General features: G+C 37.9%; 2 protein-coding genes and 1 pseudogene across 3 annotated transcripts in view; 1 reads left to right on the top strand and 2 right to left on the bottom strand.

Moving 5' to 3' along the window:
• Nucleotides 1–1,725: 1,725 nt before the first annotated feature.
• LOC306771967 (zinc finger protein 281-like) lies at nt 1,726–8,018 on the bottom strand. The gene is made up of 7 exons (XM_079261337.1): nt 7,900–8,018; nt 5,228–5,752; nt 5,025–5,138; nt 4,775–4,898; nt 3,943–4,026; nt 3,708–3,826; nt 1,726–3,543 (listed from the first exon to the last, which is right to left on the bottom strand). The coding sequence occupies exons 2-7, from the start codon at nt 5,678–5,680 to the stop codon at nt 1,921–1,923; spliced, it is 2,517 nt and encodes an 838-aa protein (XP_079117463.1). The 5' UTR covers nt 5,681–5,752; nt 7,900–8,018; the 3' UTR covers nt 1,726–1,920.
• Nucleotides 8,019–10,523: 2,505 nt separating this feature from the next.
• On the top strand, nt 10,524–18,196 carry LOC306771377 (excitatory amino acid transporter 3-like; the record flags this gene model as incomplete). Its single annotated transcript, XM_079260544.1, has 11 exons — nt 10,524–10,650; nt 11,381–11,521; nt 12,146–12,238; nt 12,354–12,462; nt 12,584–12,626; nt 12,705–12,767; nt 12,892–13,073; nt 13,296–13,403; nt 13,964–14,158; nt 14,287–14,421; nt 18,061–18,196. The coding sequence occupies 11 exons, from the start codon at nt 10,524–10,526 to the stop codon at nt 18,194–18,196; spliced, it is 1,332 nt and encodes a 443-aa protein (XP_079116670.1).
• A 3,014-nt stretch (nt 18,197–21,210) lies between these two features.
• LOC306771375 (mitogen-activated protein kinase 11-like) overlaps nt 21,211–22,308 on the bottom strand; it is a 1,754-nt pseudogene continuing 656 nt past the window's right edge. The window contains exons 4-7 of the transcript in view: nt 21,970–22,049; nt 21,697–21,775; nt 21,364–21,536; nt 21,211–21,278 (exon numbers count right to left, since the gene is read on the bottom strand). The product of the transcript in view is annotated as a mitogen-activated protein kinase 11-like (transcript). The remainder of the gene's footprint in view (nt 21,279–21,363; nt 21,537–21,696; nt 21,776–21,969; nt 22,050–22,308) is intronic.

Genomic DNA, 22,308 nt, shown 5'->3' with positions numbered 1-22,308 from the left:
TGGCTGGTCAGTCAGTCTTTGTTCAATGTGATCTGAGCAGCTTCAAAGTCTCTTGGCTGTGGAGCTCACAGACATAGGAAAGGGAAGAGGGAGGGTGGGGAGGGAACGGCTCACAGGAAATCAACTAAATTAAATATCAACCCTGGCTGCCGGGACAGAATGGCTTTAGCCACGGAAGACAAAGAAGGCCATTGTTTATTCTTGTGAGTGCGGGGCTGAATTTTGGGGAAGGGAGGTGGATTTAACTTAACTTTGTTTCTGAACTGGTACTGAAGCTGCTTCTTACAATTACTAAAACCGTGGGGTTAAAGAAAAACTAAATTAAAACATAAAAAACAGAAGAAAAAACAATCAAATATGGAGGGACTGGGTGTAGGTCCGCAATTATTTTCCTAAAATATCTGCTACTGAGGCTTGTTGAAGGTATTGGAAATAAATAAAAAGGGTTGGGGTATGCATCCAACACACCCATATAAGGGTTCCAGCATGTCAGCCCATCTCTCAAAACACTTAAATACAAAGAGGTACTCTCAAAATATTGTATAACAAAATTATGGCAAATCATTTTACAACATCACCCGAAAAACCGTAAGGAAGAAAAATAGAGAGAGAAAAAAATCCCACCCAACCCTTTCCATTTTCTACCCTTAAGAGAAAAAGCAACATACCCTTAAATGCCCATCTTCACACCTAGTTGGCTCCTATTAAAGCCCGCCAAATAACCCAGCCCGCCCACTCTCCCTCCCTCCCAACTCCCATTCACAGTTTTCTCCTCTTAAAAATAATAATCATTAGCATAATAATAACGTATCACATATGCAAATTGAATGGGTTACTGTTGTTTCCAATGATTTGTTTAAAAAAGTGCTTGTTTGATTCCATTGACACAAAAGGAACAGCAAGGACTGGAGTAGAAAAGTGGTGACTTATTAAAAAAAAAAAAAAAAAAAAAAATTACTTTAGCAATAGCGTGATGAAAAAAAATCACTGACTGGTGGCGTTCATTGTATTCTGAAACAGATAGCTGTAATGGTCATAAGCAAGTACTCTTGGTTAGAGCTGCCTGGATCCTGCTGCAACAAGGGCAGTCTCACCAGCTGACAACTACAATGGTCAGTTACGCTAAAACACATCCACTTCAGAACATGGTGTGTGTGTGTGAGAGCTCAATGGACTAAATGCTGCTACAGTCCATGCTGCGTCGTGCAGACATGGCTCTCAGAAAAACTGTGGATGTCTTCACATTGAGACAACAGTACCATGATCTCAACAAAGCTACATGCAGTAGAAACCAAACATCTATTGTGAATTTGTTGTTCTTAATAAAAATAAAAAAAAGAAAAAAAGAAAAAAGAAAAATAAAAGCTTTGTAGTCTTGAAGTACACCTGTAAAAACTGTGCTAATTGCATCTCATAATACAAAGTCTTATTACACAATTTTGCCTATTTTCCTGAGTTAATACGTTTCTTGTAACAGACAATATATACTTTTTTTGCCATTTGAATTCTGGGCCTTTCCCTGCCACAATGTTATCATTACTGAAATCATCAACATTAATCATTATTACTTTACAATGGTATGATGATTGATAAAACACATGGGTACAGAAAAAGAAGGAAAAAAAACAAGCAAGTTCATAGCTACCCTCTAAATGTTTTAAATTACATTAAATCTACGGTACGTTTCATATCAAAATCACTACTCTTAAACAAAACATAGGCAACTACATAATAAAAACGAGAATATTTTTAAAAAATTGCATTTGAGGCCATATAAGACCCTCCCTGGTCATTTTTGTATTAACATTTAATGGCAGTGTTCATAAAACAAAATTTTGCTACAGGAACAAAATTAGAGCGAGTGTAGGGACTGTATGGACCGTAACAGCAGACCCCTACTAGCTTCACCTCGCCTGACCCTTATCTGAAACTTTGGCTTGTCGGGGTTTTTGATCCTGTACTCACTGGCTCGCTGACGTCAGCTAACAAACTAGTATACCCTGAGAATTCTGACACTGGAGTCCGTATTCTGTGGTCGACCTCTGCCCCGGGATCGCTACCATAGCTCAGAGGGGTCCGCCGTCCAGACTTGAACTGGGAGCCAAAAGCTTGGGCGAAGTTCTCAATCTGGTAGGTGGGTTCTTTTGGGGGGTTCAGTGGGGAGAGGTCTGGGTAAGTGGAACCATTGGTGGGTGCAGTGCTCCCTCCAGCTTTAGGCTGCTGCCCCTTGGAGCCCTCTGCTGGGGCAGTTAGCTCCTGGGGGGGTAGGCTGAAGGTGCCAGGGGAGTGCTGCTTCTCCAACTGTTCTGTCAGCTCCTGAGATGGAGTTAGCTGCTGGTGGCTAGTAGATTCCAAGCCAAGGTGATAGCCTGTCTGGGAGGGGGATCCAACAAGCATGCCATAGTGGGACTTAGAGGAAGATGAAGAGGAATTTGATGAAGGGGCAGCTATGGGCAGTGGGGAAGACACAGCAGGTGGGAAGCCACAATCAAGTGGAGATGTGGTGTACACATGTTTGTCAGAGAATAAGGGCCCCGTGGGACTGGAGCTGCTGGACAGGAGTGGGAAAGGCCCCGTTGGACCAAGGCTGGGGAAGGGTCCGCTGTGGCTGGTGCGCTCCAGAGCCTGCAGGAGGAACTTGGAGTATTCGCTCATCACAGCTGTTTTGTCACCACCGTTGGGAGAGTCGTCCTCCAATTCTGGGGTAACAGGGGCTGCTGGCTGGAGGTCTACATGGTGTGGGTGGTCTGACAAGTCGAAAGTCACATCATGGTGGTGTGTTCCCTCTGGCTTATGGCTATAATGATCAAGCAGGCTTTGCAGTACCTCATCTGGAATGCCTGACTTGTCAGGCTTGAGTTCCAGCGGAGAAGAGTCCAGCATGGCCAGTGTGGGCTCTGGTCCCAGGGAACCCTGGATGACACCGCTGCCCTGAGACGCCATGTGAAGTGAGCCAGCTCCATAGTCATTGTTAACCGCATGGAGGTAGCGCCGCTTTTTGACAAACTGCATTGCGTCGTCATAGTTGCTGCTGGTGGTGGGCCCAGGCTTATTGCCCCCAGGTCCCTGGAGTAGACCCATGTTATCAAGGCCAGAACCCTCTACATGATCCATGGAGCCAGGCTTTTGACCTAACAGTTTTGTTCCATCAGAACTATTTTCTAGGGACAGGAGGCCCTTGTCAAGCCCTTTGCGACCTGTTTTCTTAAAGACCAATTTGGGAGCCCGTCCCTGCATTGCAGGGTCAGAACCAGAGGGGTGTTCCATGTTGAAGTCCTGCAGGCCCAGGTCACGGGCCATACCCCCAGAAGATGAGGCTGATGCTGCTGAGGCATTCTTCTTCCTCTTGCGCTCACTACCTTCACTGTTTTTGGACTTTGCCCTCTTGCGTCCAGAGGTGGTAGAGTTTCCCTGAGTGAGTGAATAGCTGCCCTGGCCTAGCTCTGCTTCACTGAGCTCCAGCATGTTTGGGTCTAAACCCTTCTTTATGGCTTCTCCACATGTCCGTTTGTGCTTCAGTAACCGGTCTGTTCTTGAGAAAAACTTGGGAGAAACGAAAAAACAGAGAAGAAAGAGGCTTAGACTTGTTGGGTAGAAAGGAAAAAAACACAAGGATAATGCAACACAAACTATTCAATAATTTTAAATATAGAGCTTGTTTAAAATATTTGTTTAAAAAAAGCTATTAAGTCTACAAAGGGCCATACTTGTTGGCAGGTATCGCAACGGTAAGGCTTCTCGCCACTGTGTGTCCTTTTGTGCCGCTCCATATGGTATTTCTGAATAAAGCGCATGTTACATTGGTCACAGCTGAAAGGCTTTTCCCCTGCAAACAGAAAAAAAAAAACAAAAAACAGTCAGAGTCAATGCAACAGAGATGAAAGGTACTCCTGATAAGGTACCCTCTTCTAGGCTTCTATATATCCAACCGGTCAAACTTACCGCTGTGGATCTTCTCATGCCGCTGCAGCAGGTACTTCTGAATGAAGCTCATGTTACACTGACTGCAACGGAAAGGTCTCTCACCTGTACAGTCAGGAGTATAACCATTCGAGCACCACATTAATTGCAGCCTCATGGTATTTTTGTCTGATGGATAAATAAACATCTAAAAATGTCAAGATTAAATATTTAAAATGTTTTAAAAAAAACATCTTGCACTTTGTGGGTAATCCTTCTTTATGTTACAACTCTCACATTTATGTTCTACACACAATTATTGCAAAAGACCAGATGTGTGGTCATTTTTCCACTTGTATAAAACAAGATCAAAAATAAATACGAAAGAAGTGATTTTCCCCCATTTAAATAATGATTCTAACTTACAAGAACAAAGCAAAGAATTCCCTGCAAAGAATATGACTAATATTTCCTGAAATAAATGAGTAATCACTCATAATCAACTGAGTCATCTCAGTCAAAAGCAATTCTCTGGTTTTGAATAAGTGCAGAAAAAGGTTGTTCATACCCCCTTCATTCCTTTAAGTTGGGGTTTAATTATCCCCAGCTGCTCATTCAGTCCATGAACATATCTGAGGCAGCAAATTTCTTCCGAACTTGTCTGCTGTTTAGCTATCATCTTAGTATTATGCAACAACACACCCCAACTCATTCTTGTCCTTATTTTAAACACACCATCTGCATTTCATATGGTTTCTTTTCTAGTATAAAAGCCCCAATTAACAAAACGAGAATTAAATTACATTCTCTGTGGGACATGCTTTGAATAGGGAAATGTTAAGTCTCAGAAAAAATTACATTGAATGTCTCTTACCTGTGTGTATGAGCACATGTCTACGCAAGTGATAGGAGCTGCGAAAGGCAGCATTACAGTGCTCACAGATATGTGGTTTTGAGTTAGGGGACAGGCAGGCTCCATCTGCATCCAGCATCATGGCCTATAATGACAAACAAGAGGAAACAACCAAAAATTTGGCTTTGAAATGAGAGCAATAATAACTTATTTTTATACTAGTCTTAATCTTTAATGTTATGAAAGAAACAGCTAAAAATAAGTGATGAACCTTTGCAGCATCATTGCGTTTTCTTCGAGCTTTGCCTCCTTGCCCATCCCCATTGCTCCTCCGCCCTCTTCTACCTGAGGACTCTTTTGGCTCTTTACCTGGTCTTCCTGGCATCTATCAAGAAACAAGTAAGCATATCACGTGTAAGACAGAAGAACATTAAGATGGACTACACAGCATTTACAACCAAGCCCTCAACTCACCGGTTCTCCCAAAGAACGAACGTTGCTGAGGCTGAGGTCATGCAGGAGCATATTCTGGTGATTTTGGTGGTGGTTGCCAAAAGACATATCTGCCATGTCAGTACCACTCTTCCCTGCGACCCCCCCAACACAGTTCACCCCTACTCCTCCAGCCCCACTGTAGAGAGGCATTCGATAATCCACCTCACTTAGTCTCTCTTGTTTAATGCCCATACTGTGCAGGAACCCCCCAGTGTTTGCAGCAGTGGTACCCTGGTGATCCGGGGGTGAGTCACGCTCTTTTTTAAGGATCATCTCCTGGGGAAGCTCACCCATAACTGACTGGGAGGCCAGCCGTGTAAAGCTGGTGACTGGTGGCAAATGGCTGAACATAAGCATACCTGGTGCAAAATTGGGGTCCATGCCTCCATTGCGCAAAAACTCATTGCCTAACTTGTCTTGGATAATACTCATGATGGTAGTTTGTCTCTGTGCAGGGGAGAAGGAGGGTAAATAATCTAATAAGGAATGCAAGAGGAGACTATCCTGAAAGAGAGAAAAAAATTAACATGTTACATTGTGATGTTTACAGATGTGAAATATACAGATCTAAACTAGACAGCCATGTTTTGTGGACCATCTCTTAAAACAGCTCAATTATTTTCAATATTCTAACATTAATAAAATCGTGTATCAACTACATGGTCAAACTGCAACTGAAAACCATTTCTTAGATCAAATTACTTTCTTTATGATTCATTCATTTACCTTGTCAGAAAAAGGCCAAAAACCAATTGTACAATTAATTGGAAACTTGGATTACATGCAAAATGTCTTCATTTAGACTAAGAAGTTAAAAAAAAATAAAAAAACCCATCAGCGCATTCAAAAGAATTTTTGAAAATTAGCTACAGACTTGAAGCTAATGAAATAACGTGTGAAAATGTAGCCAGTTCTGTGTGCTAAAGTTATCTGAATTTCCCCCAAGATCTCCATGACTCATTCTATTCAACTGTGAAATTATGCAAAAAACAATTTAGTGTAGAAGAATAAACAAAAATTAAAAGCCAATGGAAATGTAAGACAGGGGTGATGATTACAGATAAAGTAACTTTAACAATATAAAGGAATAAATTACCAGAAAAACATGTTAATTTATCTAGTTGTATCCCCTTCAGCTTTCAGTTGAACAGTTAGCATCAATTTTATCAGTTCAAGTTAAACCAAAAGAGTACATTTTTTCTGCGCAGCAATAAGGACATTTAAAAAGATTAAAAAGTTCTACTTTAAAAATGAATCATTTTAGGTATTATATATATATATATATATATATATATATATATATATATATATATATATACATACATACATATATATATTTATAGATCATAAAAAACGACAAAAGCATTTGAAATCTTTATTCATACTCGAGCATTGTTCCACATCAATATCAAGTGATCAGGATTCTTGTCTAAATAAATTCTGTGTAGTAGCTTTACAGCTTTTTGACAAATCTATTTGTCTTAGCTTGATGCATGCTGATCCACATTGAGCTAACAATGATGTATAAATGCAAAAGCTAAATCCACTGGCTAACACACAGACAAATTAGTCGGTTCAGCACCCTTTCCTTAAAACAAACAATATTCAGGTCAATTCTTCAGTTTTATTAACGCGTTTTAGGTAAGCCTAGTCCGGTGACTCGATGGGACGTGCTACTGAACACGCAGGAAGAGCGAAAGAAGCGAGTATTTATTGTTTGGTCTAGACCAGCTGACCATTTGGCTACGCGACACAGCATTTAACAGAAAGCAGATGAGCTTTTGTGATGCATAATAGTTAGCCAGCTAGTTAGCACAGTTAGCTAGCCACAATGAGACACAATCAAGCATCTTTGCGTCCTCAATCAAAACAATCGCTTAACACGCCCAAAAACCAAATTCTGTCCCACAAATGAAAGCACACCAACCCTAAAAGTTAAGAGGCCTGAAATAGCTCAAATATACATTACATTTTCTGATTAAAATCGTTATAACCAATTTAACGTTTTAGCATGTTACCTGGAGTTGCTATGAGGCTAGCTAACGCTGAAATAAAAACCTGTGATTTAATACTATTTAAGTTAAATTTTACCTATATAAGCGTCCATACTGTTGGAAATCAGTATAAGGTCAAAAACCTATTCCAGAAATTAGGTTTATAAAAATAAAAGTTTTGGCTTAAAGCCGATTTGAAAGCAGATTTGCTTTGAAGTCATGTCAGCAGCACGTCTCGCTCATTCTCCAGCTTTGATGACGCCCGTGAAATCAAATCTGTCTGGCTGCGAGCAGCGCTGGCGCTCTATTTATTGATAGCTAACTTTAGCTGTAATTACCACTAGTTAATGTTTACTAAATGCTTGGCTAGCAAAATATAACTCAGCATTTGAGTCATGTGTAGACTAGAAATTTACCAACAGAAGGAAAAAGATTAAATGAGACTATACGCTTTGAGGCAGCTGTGTTTATAACAATCAAGCTGCCACGAGCTAGCTTGTTAGCAGCTAGCTGAAAACCCGCATTACGGCCCATGCAACAGAAACAATGATGCTCCGTGCATCTCCCGTTTGCGTCGACTCAGACAATCGCTTGTATAAATGTCGACATAAGCCCAACACTAGAGGAGAATAAAATGCTATATAGTTTCCCACTCACCTACGCATGACCGCAGTTGGTTTCAAACGTGCCTGTATCCTTTCTGTATTCGCCGCTTGGGGGGTTTATTGCCAAAACATTGTTCTCCTGCGGTCGCTGCTTTCTTCCATCTTGTCCTCGCGCGGGGAATTGTGGGTGTCGCGGACGGATCGTGAGAGGAGACAGGCGAAAGCTGCAGAGGAGAGGTCCTCATTGGTCTTCTCAGACTGCTCTGTGGAGTTTTAAAAAGGAGATGGGCACATAAACATGTAATTTACACACCGCCGTGCAAGAAAAACCAAATGAAAATATTTTAAAGCTTATTTTTCCTCCTTTGTTCTGGTTTAGATTGTATCAAAGTGCAAGGACATCCCACTGGTTATGCTACATTTCGGACATCTGACCATGTGATCAAATATAATCCATGAATTAGATGTGCTTTACATGGGAAAAATAAAACTAAATCAAGGGCAGTTTTATAGACAATTTTAAGAAGCAAACAACGTCAATAAAAACACAGACCAATCCACAAGCTAAATGACTAGGGTTACTGAATGAGATTTCTCACGCCCCCAACTTACTTTAATATACAATTTAAGATTTTGAAAGCCTATTGCTTCTTTAGATAATAGATTATTCTAATGTGCATCTGGGCTTTATTTTCAAATGTAACAAATAATACTTTGGCATGACCAGATTTAGCTGTCTGGATATAAGACTTTCCTAAAATAATCAGATTTTAGGTACAATGATTTATGTTTTCCAATTATGAAGACATATCAAAGTCAAAGTGTTACCAATAATACATACTGAGATAAGTATTAATTCAGTAGAGCTGGGACAACACCAGAAGAAGCGCGTTCCTGTTTCTGGATATATTTATAGATAGCTTCCTTAAACCTTCGAGGACAGCAACTTAAAGGATCAAATTATAGTTTTTCTTTGTTGCTTTAGTGCTTTTCTCACAACAGAATTATCATTTTTATATTTCTAAGTTCAAACTTCACAACAATTTTCTTTAACAACATCAGAAGAGCATTTGTCAGTGCACTGATCAATTTGCAAATTCTTTTGGACATGTAGCATTTGCTTTCATACAATTATCTGTTATTTAACTTTTATATTATTTACTTTGGTCATATCTGTCTATACATAGAGCTGTAGAATAGTCAGTCACCATAAAACCAATAGTCCTCATTTCATTGGTTATTAAACTATTCTGCAAAGGGTAGATTTACCACTCAAGGGGACAATTTCCTCACTGCAGCACAAGGGATGATATTAGGTGTTAAGTAGATGTATCTGGCCAGACAGACAGAAAATGATGATACTTTAATTTCAAGTTGATACTTTAGATTTGTTGACATGACTGAAGTGTGTGTGTGTGTGTGTTTTCTTGTAAGTAAATTACTATAAAATGGCAAAGAGCGTGTAATGTAAAATGTGAATCAGTGTATTATGTGTCATCATTCAGTTACATTAACAGTAATGTGTAACTTTACTTTAGTTTTCAGATGGCTCAACATCAGAGTGTAGTGCTGTCTTTGGCATTTCCAGGTATGTCGCCAAGATCAGACTGTTTTGTATTCAAAAACACTTACAGATCAGACTGTCACGATGAAAGGATGACTAAGCCAGTTGAGTACCTTGTTAGTACTCAGTGGTGACAGAACTTTTAAATTTTGATGGCTCAGACAGTTTCTTTGAGATAAATACTTGTTTTTGAGGAACAAACTATTTTTTGAAAGTTTTTAGAAAGTGACATGCTTTTGCAGGTGACACACTAGATGCTGCAGTGTGTACTAATTGCTCTGAGAAACAAACTGCTGTGCAAACATGAATTCTGTTCAGAGAAATACTACAAACCGACTGAAAGAAACTATAAACTGTAATCTTAAAGGAACCAATTCCTTTATTGATAAAGAGGTTTCTGTATGATGAAGCTAATATATTTTTTTAGAACGATCATATATTTTTTCATGAGTTTGAATTAGTTTTACTTGAAAGATAAACATAGTCTAAGATATGTTTTTTTGTTATGATGGATACATTTCAACAAAGGACATGCATACATGTAAAACAAACAAAATGATAGTGAATATTTGATTAAAAATGAAAACTTTTTAAAAGTTGTCATGGCATTTTTGACAACACATTTCAGAAAATATAAAAATTTAGATTAAAACTTCTTTAACAAGATAGAAAAACATTATGCAAAATATGTTAAGAAGTCATGATTGTACAAAAAAAGGTATAAACTCAGACTTCATTCATAAAACAAATCTCTGCAAAGTCGACATTGTAGCCAGTCGCCCAGCTGTGTAATTACACTGCCATGGTGACGGAGTGATATTAGTGATTTAATGTAGTAAATAATGCATGCCAGTTGGCATTAGAACTCTCGCTGACCATGGAGTGTGTATGATGCGGACGTTGCTAAGGAGACTCGTGTTTATCTTTAAAAGGTCGCATGATATAAATAGAGATTTGAATCAGAATTCGTACAGTTGAAGTGACAAGACCACTAAAGCAATGACTTATTTTGATCTATTGATCAATGATTGGTTTATTGACAGTTTCCTCGGTTGTTTAATCAAACTATTGCTGACGACGGATAATCAGGAATTTCTCTATATTAGCCAGCAATGTCGGATGTGGAGAATAACGAGGCCGCCACCGCTGGCGGCTGCTGTCCAGTCAGCAGGAACCGGTGCTGGGGAGTACTTGTGAACAACAAATTTCAGGCTTTCAGCCTGTTAGCTGTCGTCCTGGGTGAGATATAATTTTATACTCAATTCATAAACTGTATATAAATCTGCTCATGATGTTGGTACCAAAACATTAGACTAATGCTAAGACTTAACCGTTAAAAACATGAATCGTTTCTGTTAACAAGCATAACTGACAAGGATTTTCAAGGTGTTAAATTGAGAATTAGATTTGATGTTAATGTGTGTAAATTTACACCTTGCAGCTGAAAATACTCGTTGATTTAATGTGAGTGTTGTTATTCTGTTTGCATTTTAGAAACAATCAGAACCGAGATTATGAAAAAGGTTGCAATAAAACTCTGAAATGTTTTGGTATCTGTGTTGTACGTTTAAAAAAAAAAAAAAAAAAAAAAAAATACAGCTATGAGTGTCATAATGGAGTTCTGCATGGGTTAAACAATGAAAAATGAGACATCCAGAAAGAAAAACATTATTTAAGTTATTCCAGAACTTACTTTTTGTCTCTACACAGAGTTGTAATTTTTCAAAGACCGATACTATAAGGTTGGTATTAATTGATTTTAAATCCTAGTTATCACCATGTTTCCACACAAGTCTTGTTCTCATCTCTTTAAATTTTAAATTAAAAAAAAAAAAAAGTTTTGGCTATGAAAAAAGACCTAAAAACATACGGTAAGGTTATGGCTTCACACTCACCTCAAGTTGACTGGAAGTTAAGTTAACTGAACATATTTCGGATCAGTTTATAATGTGTCTGTTCTGTCCTTCAGGTTTTGGTCTGGGGCTTATTCTCAAGTACTACCTGCCTTTGTCCGAAAGCCAACTTCAGTACATCAACTTTCCGGCTGATCTGTTGATGAACATGCTGCAAATGATTTGCATTCCTCTTGTTGTGACAAGTGTGATCACAGGTACTTCTCATGTTGTTTCATTAAATTATCAATGTTAGAAAAACAGAATTTTGTGAGGTTTAAACCAGTGTTTAGTTTACCTGATCCCAGTTTTTCTACTTGTAAGTCTTCTCATCACAATGTGTGTAAGAGCACCAAAGCTGTGTCGCTGTGGTCCTGTTCACAGAATGATGCTTACAGCCAACTTGTTGCATAAGTTACTCAATATAGCAGATGTACAATCGTTAGCAGATTGATTTAGTATCATTTTAACAAAAAATCTGCAAAAAGGTTTTTACATTTGCAAATATTACTATGAGGGGACTCATGCTGTTCATACAGTATTAAGGATGAAAAACCCACCCTGCTTTTGTTATTCCACAGAATTTGCTTCCTCAATGAAACTTATTTCTCCAAGTAACATCTTTATCAGGAGAAAGAGTCTTTATTGCCTTATTGTTTTGTTGTCAGCTAAATTTTTGTTCGTTGTAATTAGCTTCTCCACTTATATCATTTCCATTTTTGATTGTTGTTATGGGAACCAGCAAATCCTTCTGTCTCACACTGATTGAAAAGCTATCAGTGGTTAAACTATTAGCCTTTGGGTTACATGTAATCACTTGGGTTGTGGTCTGATCTCATCAGGTGTTACAAGTTTAAGTGTGGGAGCCTTCAGGAAGATTGCAGTACGAACAGTTTTGTACGTAATGGTATCCACTCTCCTGGCCGTGGCTGTTGGTAAGACTTTGTTTTTATCACAAAACTTGTAAATAGGCACGTTATTAAGGCAGCTATCAATCGTGTCTAGTTTGCTGTTTGCTTCATGCACTCAGTTTTAAACTATTTGTTGTAGGACTGATCCTGGTGCTGTTGATGAAACCGGGAGCTGCTTACGCTGATGAAGATTTTGATGAAGAAGAGGAATTCTTCTCCTCTGGGATGATCTTCGGGGATCTTATAACGTAAGTTGTTTAGAAGGAATTCTCCCTGTACTTGAGCTATAATTTCCTTTTCAGCCCGGTTATTAGGGCACAGCTTTGTTGATGTCATATCGTCAGTGTGACTTTTCTTACCTGCACATAGAAACCTGGTTCCCCACAACCTGATTGTGGCGTGCTTCAGACAGGTATGCTTCTGATTCAGGTCTACAGCTTATTTTTCACTCCTCCATATGTTGTGAAGTGAACATTGGTTTTTCTTGTAGTTTAAGACTGAGATCAGGTATGTTCCAGCACCAGGAGATGAAGAAATTCCTGGGATGACAGAGGTAAATATAGTCTCTTCCTCTCTGTATCGAGTTTGCTAATATTATTTGTGAAGTGTAAAAGTGTGGTGAAAACCCAGAAGAAAATTTTGCTATCCAACAGTCACTGTTTGCAATCTCGTTCCAGGACAAAATGGAAATAAAGCTGGTGGACAGTTATGTTCCAGGATCCAACATTCTGGCTCTGATTGTTTGGGCTCTCATCGCTGGCATCTTGCTTCCAATGACAGGAAAACCAGGGAAAACCTTAGTGAACATCCTTACTGCCTTCAATCAGGCAACAAAATCCATAGTCTCCTTAATACTGAAGTAAGATGAAGATGTTCTTAAAAAAAAAAAAAAAAACAAAAAAAAAAAAAAACTTTTACTCCACATTGTGAAAGTTTAGAAATGCAGAAGGTTTTATTTGGTAACTCTTTTTACTCAAATAGCTGAAAAAAAGAGTTAACATCTGGGGTGTCTGGGACAGACATTTTCTAAGCAGTTGCATGAGTTTTAATAAACTCTTTATGCACGTAATTTCTATTTCAGCTACCTTCCAGTTGGATTGACGTTCATGATTGCAGGCCACGTACTGGAGGTCAACGACTGGGAATCCATCAGAAAACTGGGACACTTTGCAGCAGTGGTTTTGCTCGGGTATGTTTTACCAGCACTGCCAAAATGAACTGCTGGTGCACTTTCAGCAGGAAATATGTACATATGCATTCTGGTTAAAGTTGCAAGACAAGAACTCATACATGCGCACATGTTGGCTCCAATTACAATAATTTGTTTATCTAACAAGCCTTTTTTGTACTGTGGAAGCTGGACTATCAGAAGAAAACCTTTCATCATGAAGCAAAATCTTTTTAAGCTTTGCCAACATTAGCCACTAATAACTGCTGTTCAGAGTAGATTCATTTGTCTGAAACTGGCAAAAAACTTGTATGTATTATGTTTTTTTTTTTTTTTTAATATATATTTTCATCAGGCTTGCAATACACGGATGTGTCGTCCTACCTCTCCTCTATTTTGTGTGTGTGAGACGTAACCCCTTCACCGTCATCAGAGCAGTTTCTCCAGCTCTACTAACGGCTTTGTTCATCTCATCTAGGTAGGACATGTGTTCATGGACACAGAGAAATGTTGCAGAGAAATGGAGTTACACTTTGCTTGTGTATATGCTGCACTAAGGAAGGATGTGTTGTCTGTGAAAGCTCTGCCACCCTGCCACACACCTTCCAATGTTGTGAGAACAACATGAGGATTGACAAGAGGATCACCCGTTTCATGTTACCCATCGTCACGACCATCAACATGAACGGAACCTCCCTTTACGAAGTAGTTGCCACCATTTTCATTGCTCAGCTCAACTACATTCACCTGGAGATTGGACAGATACTTACAATCTGGTAAGTCACTTGCTGTTCTCTGATAGGTATTCATTCGATTGGCTCATATAGAGGAAATGGTAAAGAATTCAGTTAAAATGGTCTCAAAATAATAATTTATAGAGTGTGTGTGTGTGCTTGATTTGTAGTTTAGTGTCGGCCATCTCCAGCTTGGGAGCTGCAGGAATCCCCGCTACTGGAGCTGTGACTACCCTCCTTGTTCTGTCAGCGGCTGGTCTTCCAGCGAACGATGCCTCTCTTCTGGTGGTTGTGGAGTGGATCCTGTAAGTTGTCTATAGATTTTTGAGAGTTTATCTGAATAGAGAACTTCCTTGTAAACATTTTCCAATTCACCTTCACCTAAAAAGGATCATATTTTTCAGTTAGAGCAACAATTTATGAAGCTTTGTTTGAAAACCACTTAGTTGCATTGTATCAACATGTATGTGCCTGAATTGCTCAAGATCTTACTGGGGTTTTTGCAGCATTTTACAACACAAATTGCTGCTTTACAACAGTTGCACTGCTGCTCAGAAATAGGAAATTGGAAGTGGAAATAGCGATATAAAAAGATGGATCAAACATTTATTGAAAACAAATAATACTCATCAGTATTTATCTGTTTAGCTTCACTGGCAAAGGCAGTGAAGCTAAGGCAACCTCCACCAAAGGGTGTGAAGAAGCCTTCTTTAAAATGAATGAATGACTTCTTAAATAATATTACTGATCATCTTCCTGTATTTGGAATATTCATTTTTCAGCTGGGAAAAGGGAGCCAACTTACAAACTGGTGAGAATAGGAACTGCAAAAAAATGACATTTTAAAAGTGGATCTTGCAAACTGTACTTGGGAAGATGGGTTGGTGGAGGATGTGAATTTGGCTTTTGATGCATTTTTGTTCACATTCACCAAGCCATAGAAGAAGCATTGCCCTGTTAGATAAAGTCAGACTGAGGAAAAATATAAGGGGAAACCTTGGATGGCCAAGAGTCTATAAAAGGCTACCTTAAAGAAAAAAATATTCACAAATGGGAACAAATTAATGTGAAAAAATATATAAGCAGTATAACAATATTTCGACTTCTGTTGTGAGAAGAGAGACTAAGGAGCACTATAATGCATGATTTAAAAAGACTTGGATCTTTATCAGGGATTTTATGCAGAAAAAGAACAACAGTTTCCTATTTAAACAAGTCTGGTGACACAGTGAACAATAGACAAGATATTGCTGAAGAGTTCAACAATTATTTTGTAGGTGTTGATCACAATTTTGCCAAAAGAGTTCCAACATGTGATAATAATTTAAAGAAGTTTACTTATACGATCAAGGATATTAAAAATTCCATCTTCCTTTGAGGGAATAATGAGAAAGATGTAATAGAAATGGTCTCAAAATTTAAAAATAAAACCTCAACAGACATTAACTGCATTGATATGCTTATAATCATGAAGTTATTAATGTAACTGTAAAACCTCTTACTTATATCTTCAACCTGTCCTTTCAAAAAGGTATCTTTCCAAATAATATAAAAACTGCAAAGATAATACCAATATTTAAAAATGGAGACAAGCATTGTCTTGACAATTATAGACCAGACCAAAAATACTGGAAAATGTACTTGTTAAACGACTGGCTCTATTTATTGAAAAATATGTATTGCACAGTGAGCAGCAGCACGGGTTCAAGAGAAAAAAGAACAATCACTTATGTGGTTATGGAGATGAAAGAAAAAATAACAAAAGCAATTGTGAATAAGTATTTGTTGATATTTCCATTGATTTGCAGAAAGCGTTTGATTCCATTGATTACAGTATTGGCCTATTACTGAAGAAAATGGAGAAGTAAGATGTGTGGCTTATTCTTGGCTGAAGAGTTACTTGGAAAGCAGAGAACAATGTGTAGACTCGTGGTGTACGCTCGGGTTCTGTAATCGGTCCAAAACCTATCTTGCTTTCTATTAATGATATTTGTAAAGTTACATATCTGTTTAACTTTATTTTATTTGCAGACTATACAAACATGTACAGTTCTGGAAGTAATTTACAAGAACTTTTGATGTCTATTGAGAGAGTTAGTAGTCTTCAGATCCTGGTTTATTATAAATAAATTCTGACTCAATAAAAAAAAAAAGTTTTTGGAAATGAAATTAAAGAGGAGATTAAATAAAAAATACATCATGATGAAATTGGAAGAGTAACTGAGAACAAATGTTTGGGGGTAGTTATTGAGCTTAAATGAACAAGCAAACTACATGTGTTTTATATCAAGGGAAATATTTCTAAGATGATAGCAATCTTGCAAAAATCAAGGAATATATGAAACTGTAAAGGTTTATTTAATATTTATTGCTCACTCAATCTTCCTAATAAATCTTACTGTGAGGAATTCCGGGGATTGACAAATAAAACAACTTTAAATGCAGTAGTTCTTTTACTAAAACGAGTTATACGATTTAATAACAAGGCAGATTCCTATGCACGTAGTCACCCGTTGTTTATGAAATTGCATGTTTTAAGATTCAATTCCTTGGTGTATTTCAAAATAATGCAAATAATCCAAAACAAAGTCACTCCCAGCCAGCATACAAAGATATTTTTTTAATTCTGAGACAAAATGTGATTTGAGACACTTGCAAATTTATGCTACCAAAGGTAAAAAAAAAATCAATTAAAAGGAGATGTATTTCTGTTGTTGGGATTTCATTTTGGACTGATGCTGATAGAAGTTTAAGAACCAGTGGTACATTTTTGGTTTTCAGGCCCTTTGTAATTTTAGTTTTAGTTTCTAATTTTAATTTTAACTGCTTTGTCACCATCTGGATCACGTTTTAAATAATAATAAGCACATTGATTTAAACATTTTTCTGTATAAAATGCACCGGCTTATCAGCAGATGTGTTAGAACCACTGTGTTGCCATCTCGACCATGCTACAAATAACAAATTCATTGATCCAACAAAAATCCTGTCTCATGTCCTTCTCATCAATATAACAGACATTTTAATTAATAACACCCCTTTAAATGTTTTTGCCGAAGTCTACTGCCCAATAAGTATGTGTACTTATGTTTATATCTTTTTCAAATGATAACACAATATAATGACACACCAGTTCTAATTTGTTTTCTTTTTTGTTTGGTTTCAGGTACCATAGTGAGGTTCTGCTTATTGCCTTTTAGTTGTCATTATAGTAATTCTTAGGTTTGGTAGAGTAGAGCTGTCACCTAGTTAAAACAAAGGACCTTATCATATACAAATGGGAATTATTTATTGTGATATTGTTTATTGTAAATATGTGAAACATCACATTAGAGAAAGAAATGTGTCTTTATCTCATTCCTCTTCTTCTGTTTGTATGTTATTGGCGATTGGCAAACTTTGTCTAATTTTGGGAAGTTAAACCAAAGTTCAGAATAGCAGGATATAATATTGTTTGTTCTCCATCAGAGACCGCTGCAACACGGTTGTTAATGTCCAAGGAGACTGCATCGGTGTGTCGCTCATTTACCACCTGTCAGAAAGGGAGTTGCAGAATCCAGGGCAAATAATATCAAAGTAAAGCTTCACACAATTTCAGTTTATTTCAGAACCTATGAATGGTTGCTGCTGGATTATTTATTTATTTATTTGTTTTTTGAGGAACATTTTAGCCCTTTTTGTATTTTCTCAAACAATTACATTCTGTCTGAGCTACAAAAATGTACTAAGAGGAAATGCTAAACTAATTATATTTGTGGCATTTTTAGCTTTCAAATATAAGATTTATAGTAAGATTAAGGTGATGTTAATCTGATATCAATGTTCTGACACCCAGAATAAGGATACTTACATGTTCATTTGTAATTGAGAAATGAAACATGCTTCTTTTTTTGACAGCTTGTCTTGGATCATCCTAACTATGCTGTCCTCTTTTTTTCAATAAGCCTGTTTGAAAATGACGTGGTGGTTTGCCCGGAGGAGAACCAGATGCACGCCACCAGCACCGTGTTTGACTCTAACCACACCGCCTCTGAACATGACTCTTACCACACCGCCTATGAACACCAATCACCAGAGTGATGCACCAATTCAACTCAGTACCATTTGTTTTCATTATGTTTTGAGATCTTATGTTTACACGTGACTGTTTTTGTAAATAGTTTTTGAGATACTCTACATTTGTGTTAATTGGATGAAGCTTTTTTGTGGTAAATTACAAGATGTGTGTTTAACTGCAGTGGTTCTTCTCCACGATGCATTTAAGATAGAGCCTTAATTTGGTTTTATAATTTAGTTGAATGGAGGTTTCTTTTGTCCATGCGGTTAAAAAATAGCACAAATTGAAGGATGTGTGTGTTTATATTTGATTTATTTATTTGATTTATTTATTGGATTATATTTGATTAATTTACAAGATGTTATGAATACATCGAATTTGTTTTCTGTTTTACTTTTAACAATAAAAAAAATGTCATTTTGTTTCTGTGATTTTGTGAGTTTACATAAGGATATAATAACATTGTCCTTCTGAAGCACTTTCTTGCTTGTTTTATATTGTAGCAGTTTGAGGCAAACCAAACAGACAAAAGTGCTGTGTCACTTTTTCCTTCAACAAGCTGAGGTATGGACCCCAGCAGACATGGGGTGGAACTGGACTCTCACTGTAACTTCCAAATTAAAGGCTATATTGTGCAACACTTCACACACACTCCATAACAAGCTAATGTTTGATCAAACACCTTGTTTAGTTCATGAGCACAGTGTCATAATAGAACAGCAAATGGTCTTAGCATTACTATTACCATAGATTGAAAGCGCACCGTTTAAAAGCTCCTCAATGAAGAATATCCAGAACCTGTACATGCAAGACCATGTTTGCTTAACAACATGCTGTAGCCAAGTTAAGAACTGATAACATGGAAAACACAGAACAAGATGGGGTTTATTCTCTGTCCAAAACTTGCAACATTTTTTTTTTTTCCAGAAAATCAGCTGAGTCATTTCCAAACGCTACACAGCTAAGAGTGCCTTTCTTTTCTTGTGACCCTGAAACTATTTCTAAAGGGTAAATTATTGTTTTGGGAATGCTGAAGTTCCACTGAGGCAGAAATAATCTTATTGAGTTAAACTTCACAAAACTGCCCCATATGCTATCATGTTTATTTCAATCATCTAGCAGGCTGACTGCTAACTAACTTTACTTTTTACATATACATGGTCAAACCTCGAATGACTTTCAGCATCAGTTACACGTCTATTCAACTCCCTAGTCTTGTCACATTGCTGTAGTCTTTGTATCACAGCTGATAAAAGGCCCGCCAGGCTAAAATGTACACTACTATTTTGCACATCTTTTGTGCTTCAGCTAATTTAAAGGATTAAATGCATTTCTACACAACAATAGAAAGCTATTTCGGTAAACTTAACCTTATATGTGGTTTATGACATCAGCGTTTAATGTATATTTTGATAAACAATACATAACATGGATATTATGCAACTCTGTGTCTTTTAGCTTCAGTACAAAAGCTACCAGAACATGTCTGATGAAACTATGGAGAAAGGTGAGGATGCACATGTTCACTGGATTATGTTGAAACTTGTGGTCTGTTGGCTCTGCATGCTGTGGTTAAACACAACTAGATTATTTCTACCTCAGCAAAAGCTTTGTCGAACTAAAACTCTGCTGCAAGACCAATGACACATCAGTGAGGAAGTCAACAGATTAAATCATAATCTGCAACAAGATCCTGCTTCTTATATAAATATTTAAGTCAACGAAGTTAGTATGCTGTAATTATTTAGCCCTGAATCATACAAAAAAACAAGGTAAAGAACTGGTCTGGGGAAATGACATTGGTGTCTCTAAGGGTTAGTTTTCTTTCTTATAATCAAGCATTATGAATACCAAAAACAAGTCTCACATGAAAGCTAACTGACGAGATCCTCAGTTGCCATGAGCAGCCAAACATGGCTGCATCATGTGACTGCCTGGGGTGCTTGACCAGTGCTTGCTTGGATGGAGCTACAAGTTGTATAACAGATCGTTATCCTGCATTGTTTACGTACTTTCTGGGAGCCATTTCTAAAAGTTAATGAAATTTCTTCAATCTCAATAACTGTAAACAGGTATGTGGGCTGTAAAAGTCACAGCAAAGAATCATGGAAACCTGGTGGAGGGCTGCTAAAGTGAACAGATCATTAACAATCAGTCATCAGCAGAAATGGTATGAGAAGTGAGGTCATGCTGTAAACACAGACCTGCAGCATAGTCGCCATGCTGCAGGTATGGCAAATATTACTAACTAATACAGTCGGTGTTTACTTTTCTATAAACAGGAGAGGAACAGCAATGCAGGTAGCTTGTCTTGTCCATAAAAGATGGAAAAGTGAATCAAATTTGAGATAGAACAAGTTGAAAATTGGTCAGATTCCCTAATAATGCTTTTCTCTTTCATCATAATTCGAGTTTAATACCAATGATGCAGTATGAACTCTCAGTGATTATAATACAGTCGTACCATTAATATGTTGGAACAATAAAATGCCCTAAAATCATGCATTATTAGTATGTCGGCTAAATGCTAAGCTGTTTTGTGATTTTAAATGGCGTCACTTTAAGCCTTTAAACATGAACTCCATACATGAAAGAAATTCATGGCATCGATGAAGGATGAGACGGTGTTCCTGTCGTTGCTTTGGAAATCTGAGTGTGCATTTTTTTTTCTTACTTTGATACCCTTTTGACAGTCTGCAAACACAGTTCAGTTACCTAAAGTTGCTCCCTCATATGAATCCCCACATCCTCTGTAATCCCTGATGTTGAGTAGTTCCTCATTTTAGCCTCTGTGAGGGGAAACATAACCAGAAGCAACTTTCTGCACTGCAGTAGTCCTTTTTATTCCTAAAATACTCCCTGTATCTGTTATGTGAACGTCTGATCTCATGGAGTCAGTCAACCCCTGCTACTCAGATTGACTCATGACAGGCATTCAAACACAAGTTGTTTCCCTCACTTGCTTTTTCACTGTTCTTTTCCAATTCAGTAAGAATGTGGTCTTCCCCAGACAAAGGACAAGGCAGAGCAGAGAGGCTCACTGCTCCACCTGAAGGCTATCACTCTTTATGCTTGGTGTTTTAAAGCTGCTCACCTCTTCGAATACTAACTCCAAGGACATACATTGGGAAAAAGTGAGAGAAAACGTTGTTAGGAAAAGACAAGAGGATGATTAGCATGTAGCTGCTACCTTTCCATTCTTCTAGAGTTCGGTCTTTACTCTCCAGGTTTGGTTGTAAGGTGGAGTCTCTGGTTCATCATCTGGATCGTGGTACTGCGAGAAATACGGGTGGGACAGAACCTCACTGGCAGAGATCCTCCCATCACAGTCCAGAACCAGCATGCGCTTTAGTAGATCAACAGCTAACAAAAAGACACAAACAGGTAGAGGAAGTTGCTTGGATGTGATTGGAAGATGGAAACAAACTTGAAAAGCTGCTTCTGTAAATGAACTTCTGAAATCAGGTTAGATTGACTCTTTGCAGGTTTTCAGATGTGATAACTGAAAAAACGATGCATCTACCCAGGGGATTTGCTCCTCTGAAGATCTTTTCCAAGTCTTGTTGGGGCATGAAGGGCAGAGACTAGATATACTTCTGCGCCTGCAAATATTAACCAGCATTCAGCTTGGATGCAACAGTGAAGATCACATGATGCCAAACAGTTTTGATCAATCACACAAACTGACTTTTCAATCAAAAGACACATCAGTGGAATCAGTGGGTGACAGAAATGCGGAAAGATTTGCATTAAGCATTTAGAATCACTTTTGCAGATCTGATCTATTGTTGCTCACATGTTCAGAGCAGATTTTCTTTTACAGGTCTGGTGTTGGAGTCCCAACCACCTCCATTATTTTCTTCAGCTGATTAACATCTTAGAGCAGATGGAGTTAAAGGCCATCATGATTTACTGAAAATGATCAACTCGATTCAGATCAGTTTTACCTGAATGTTTGGACACAGCAAGAAACATTCGAGATAATTCCACCTGTGATTCCTTCTATCCATCCAAGGTTTCTATGTGTTGTGCAGCTCCTCTCATTTCAGAGGGGTCTTGGATTGCAATGCAAATCCACAAGAGCCCTGTGACCATGGAGCACTCTATAGCGCTAATGTTATGATCCCTATTAGTG

This window comes from Telmatherina bonti (assembly GCF_933228915.1).
Source record: "Telmatherina bonti genome assembly, chromosome: 21".
NCBI classification, from domain to species: Eukaryota; Metazoa; Chordata; class Actinopteri; order Atheriniformes; family Telmatherinidae; genus Telmatherina; species Telmatherina bonti.
This window is presented reverse-complemented; position numbering and strand designations above follow the sequence as displayed.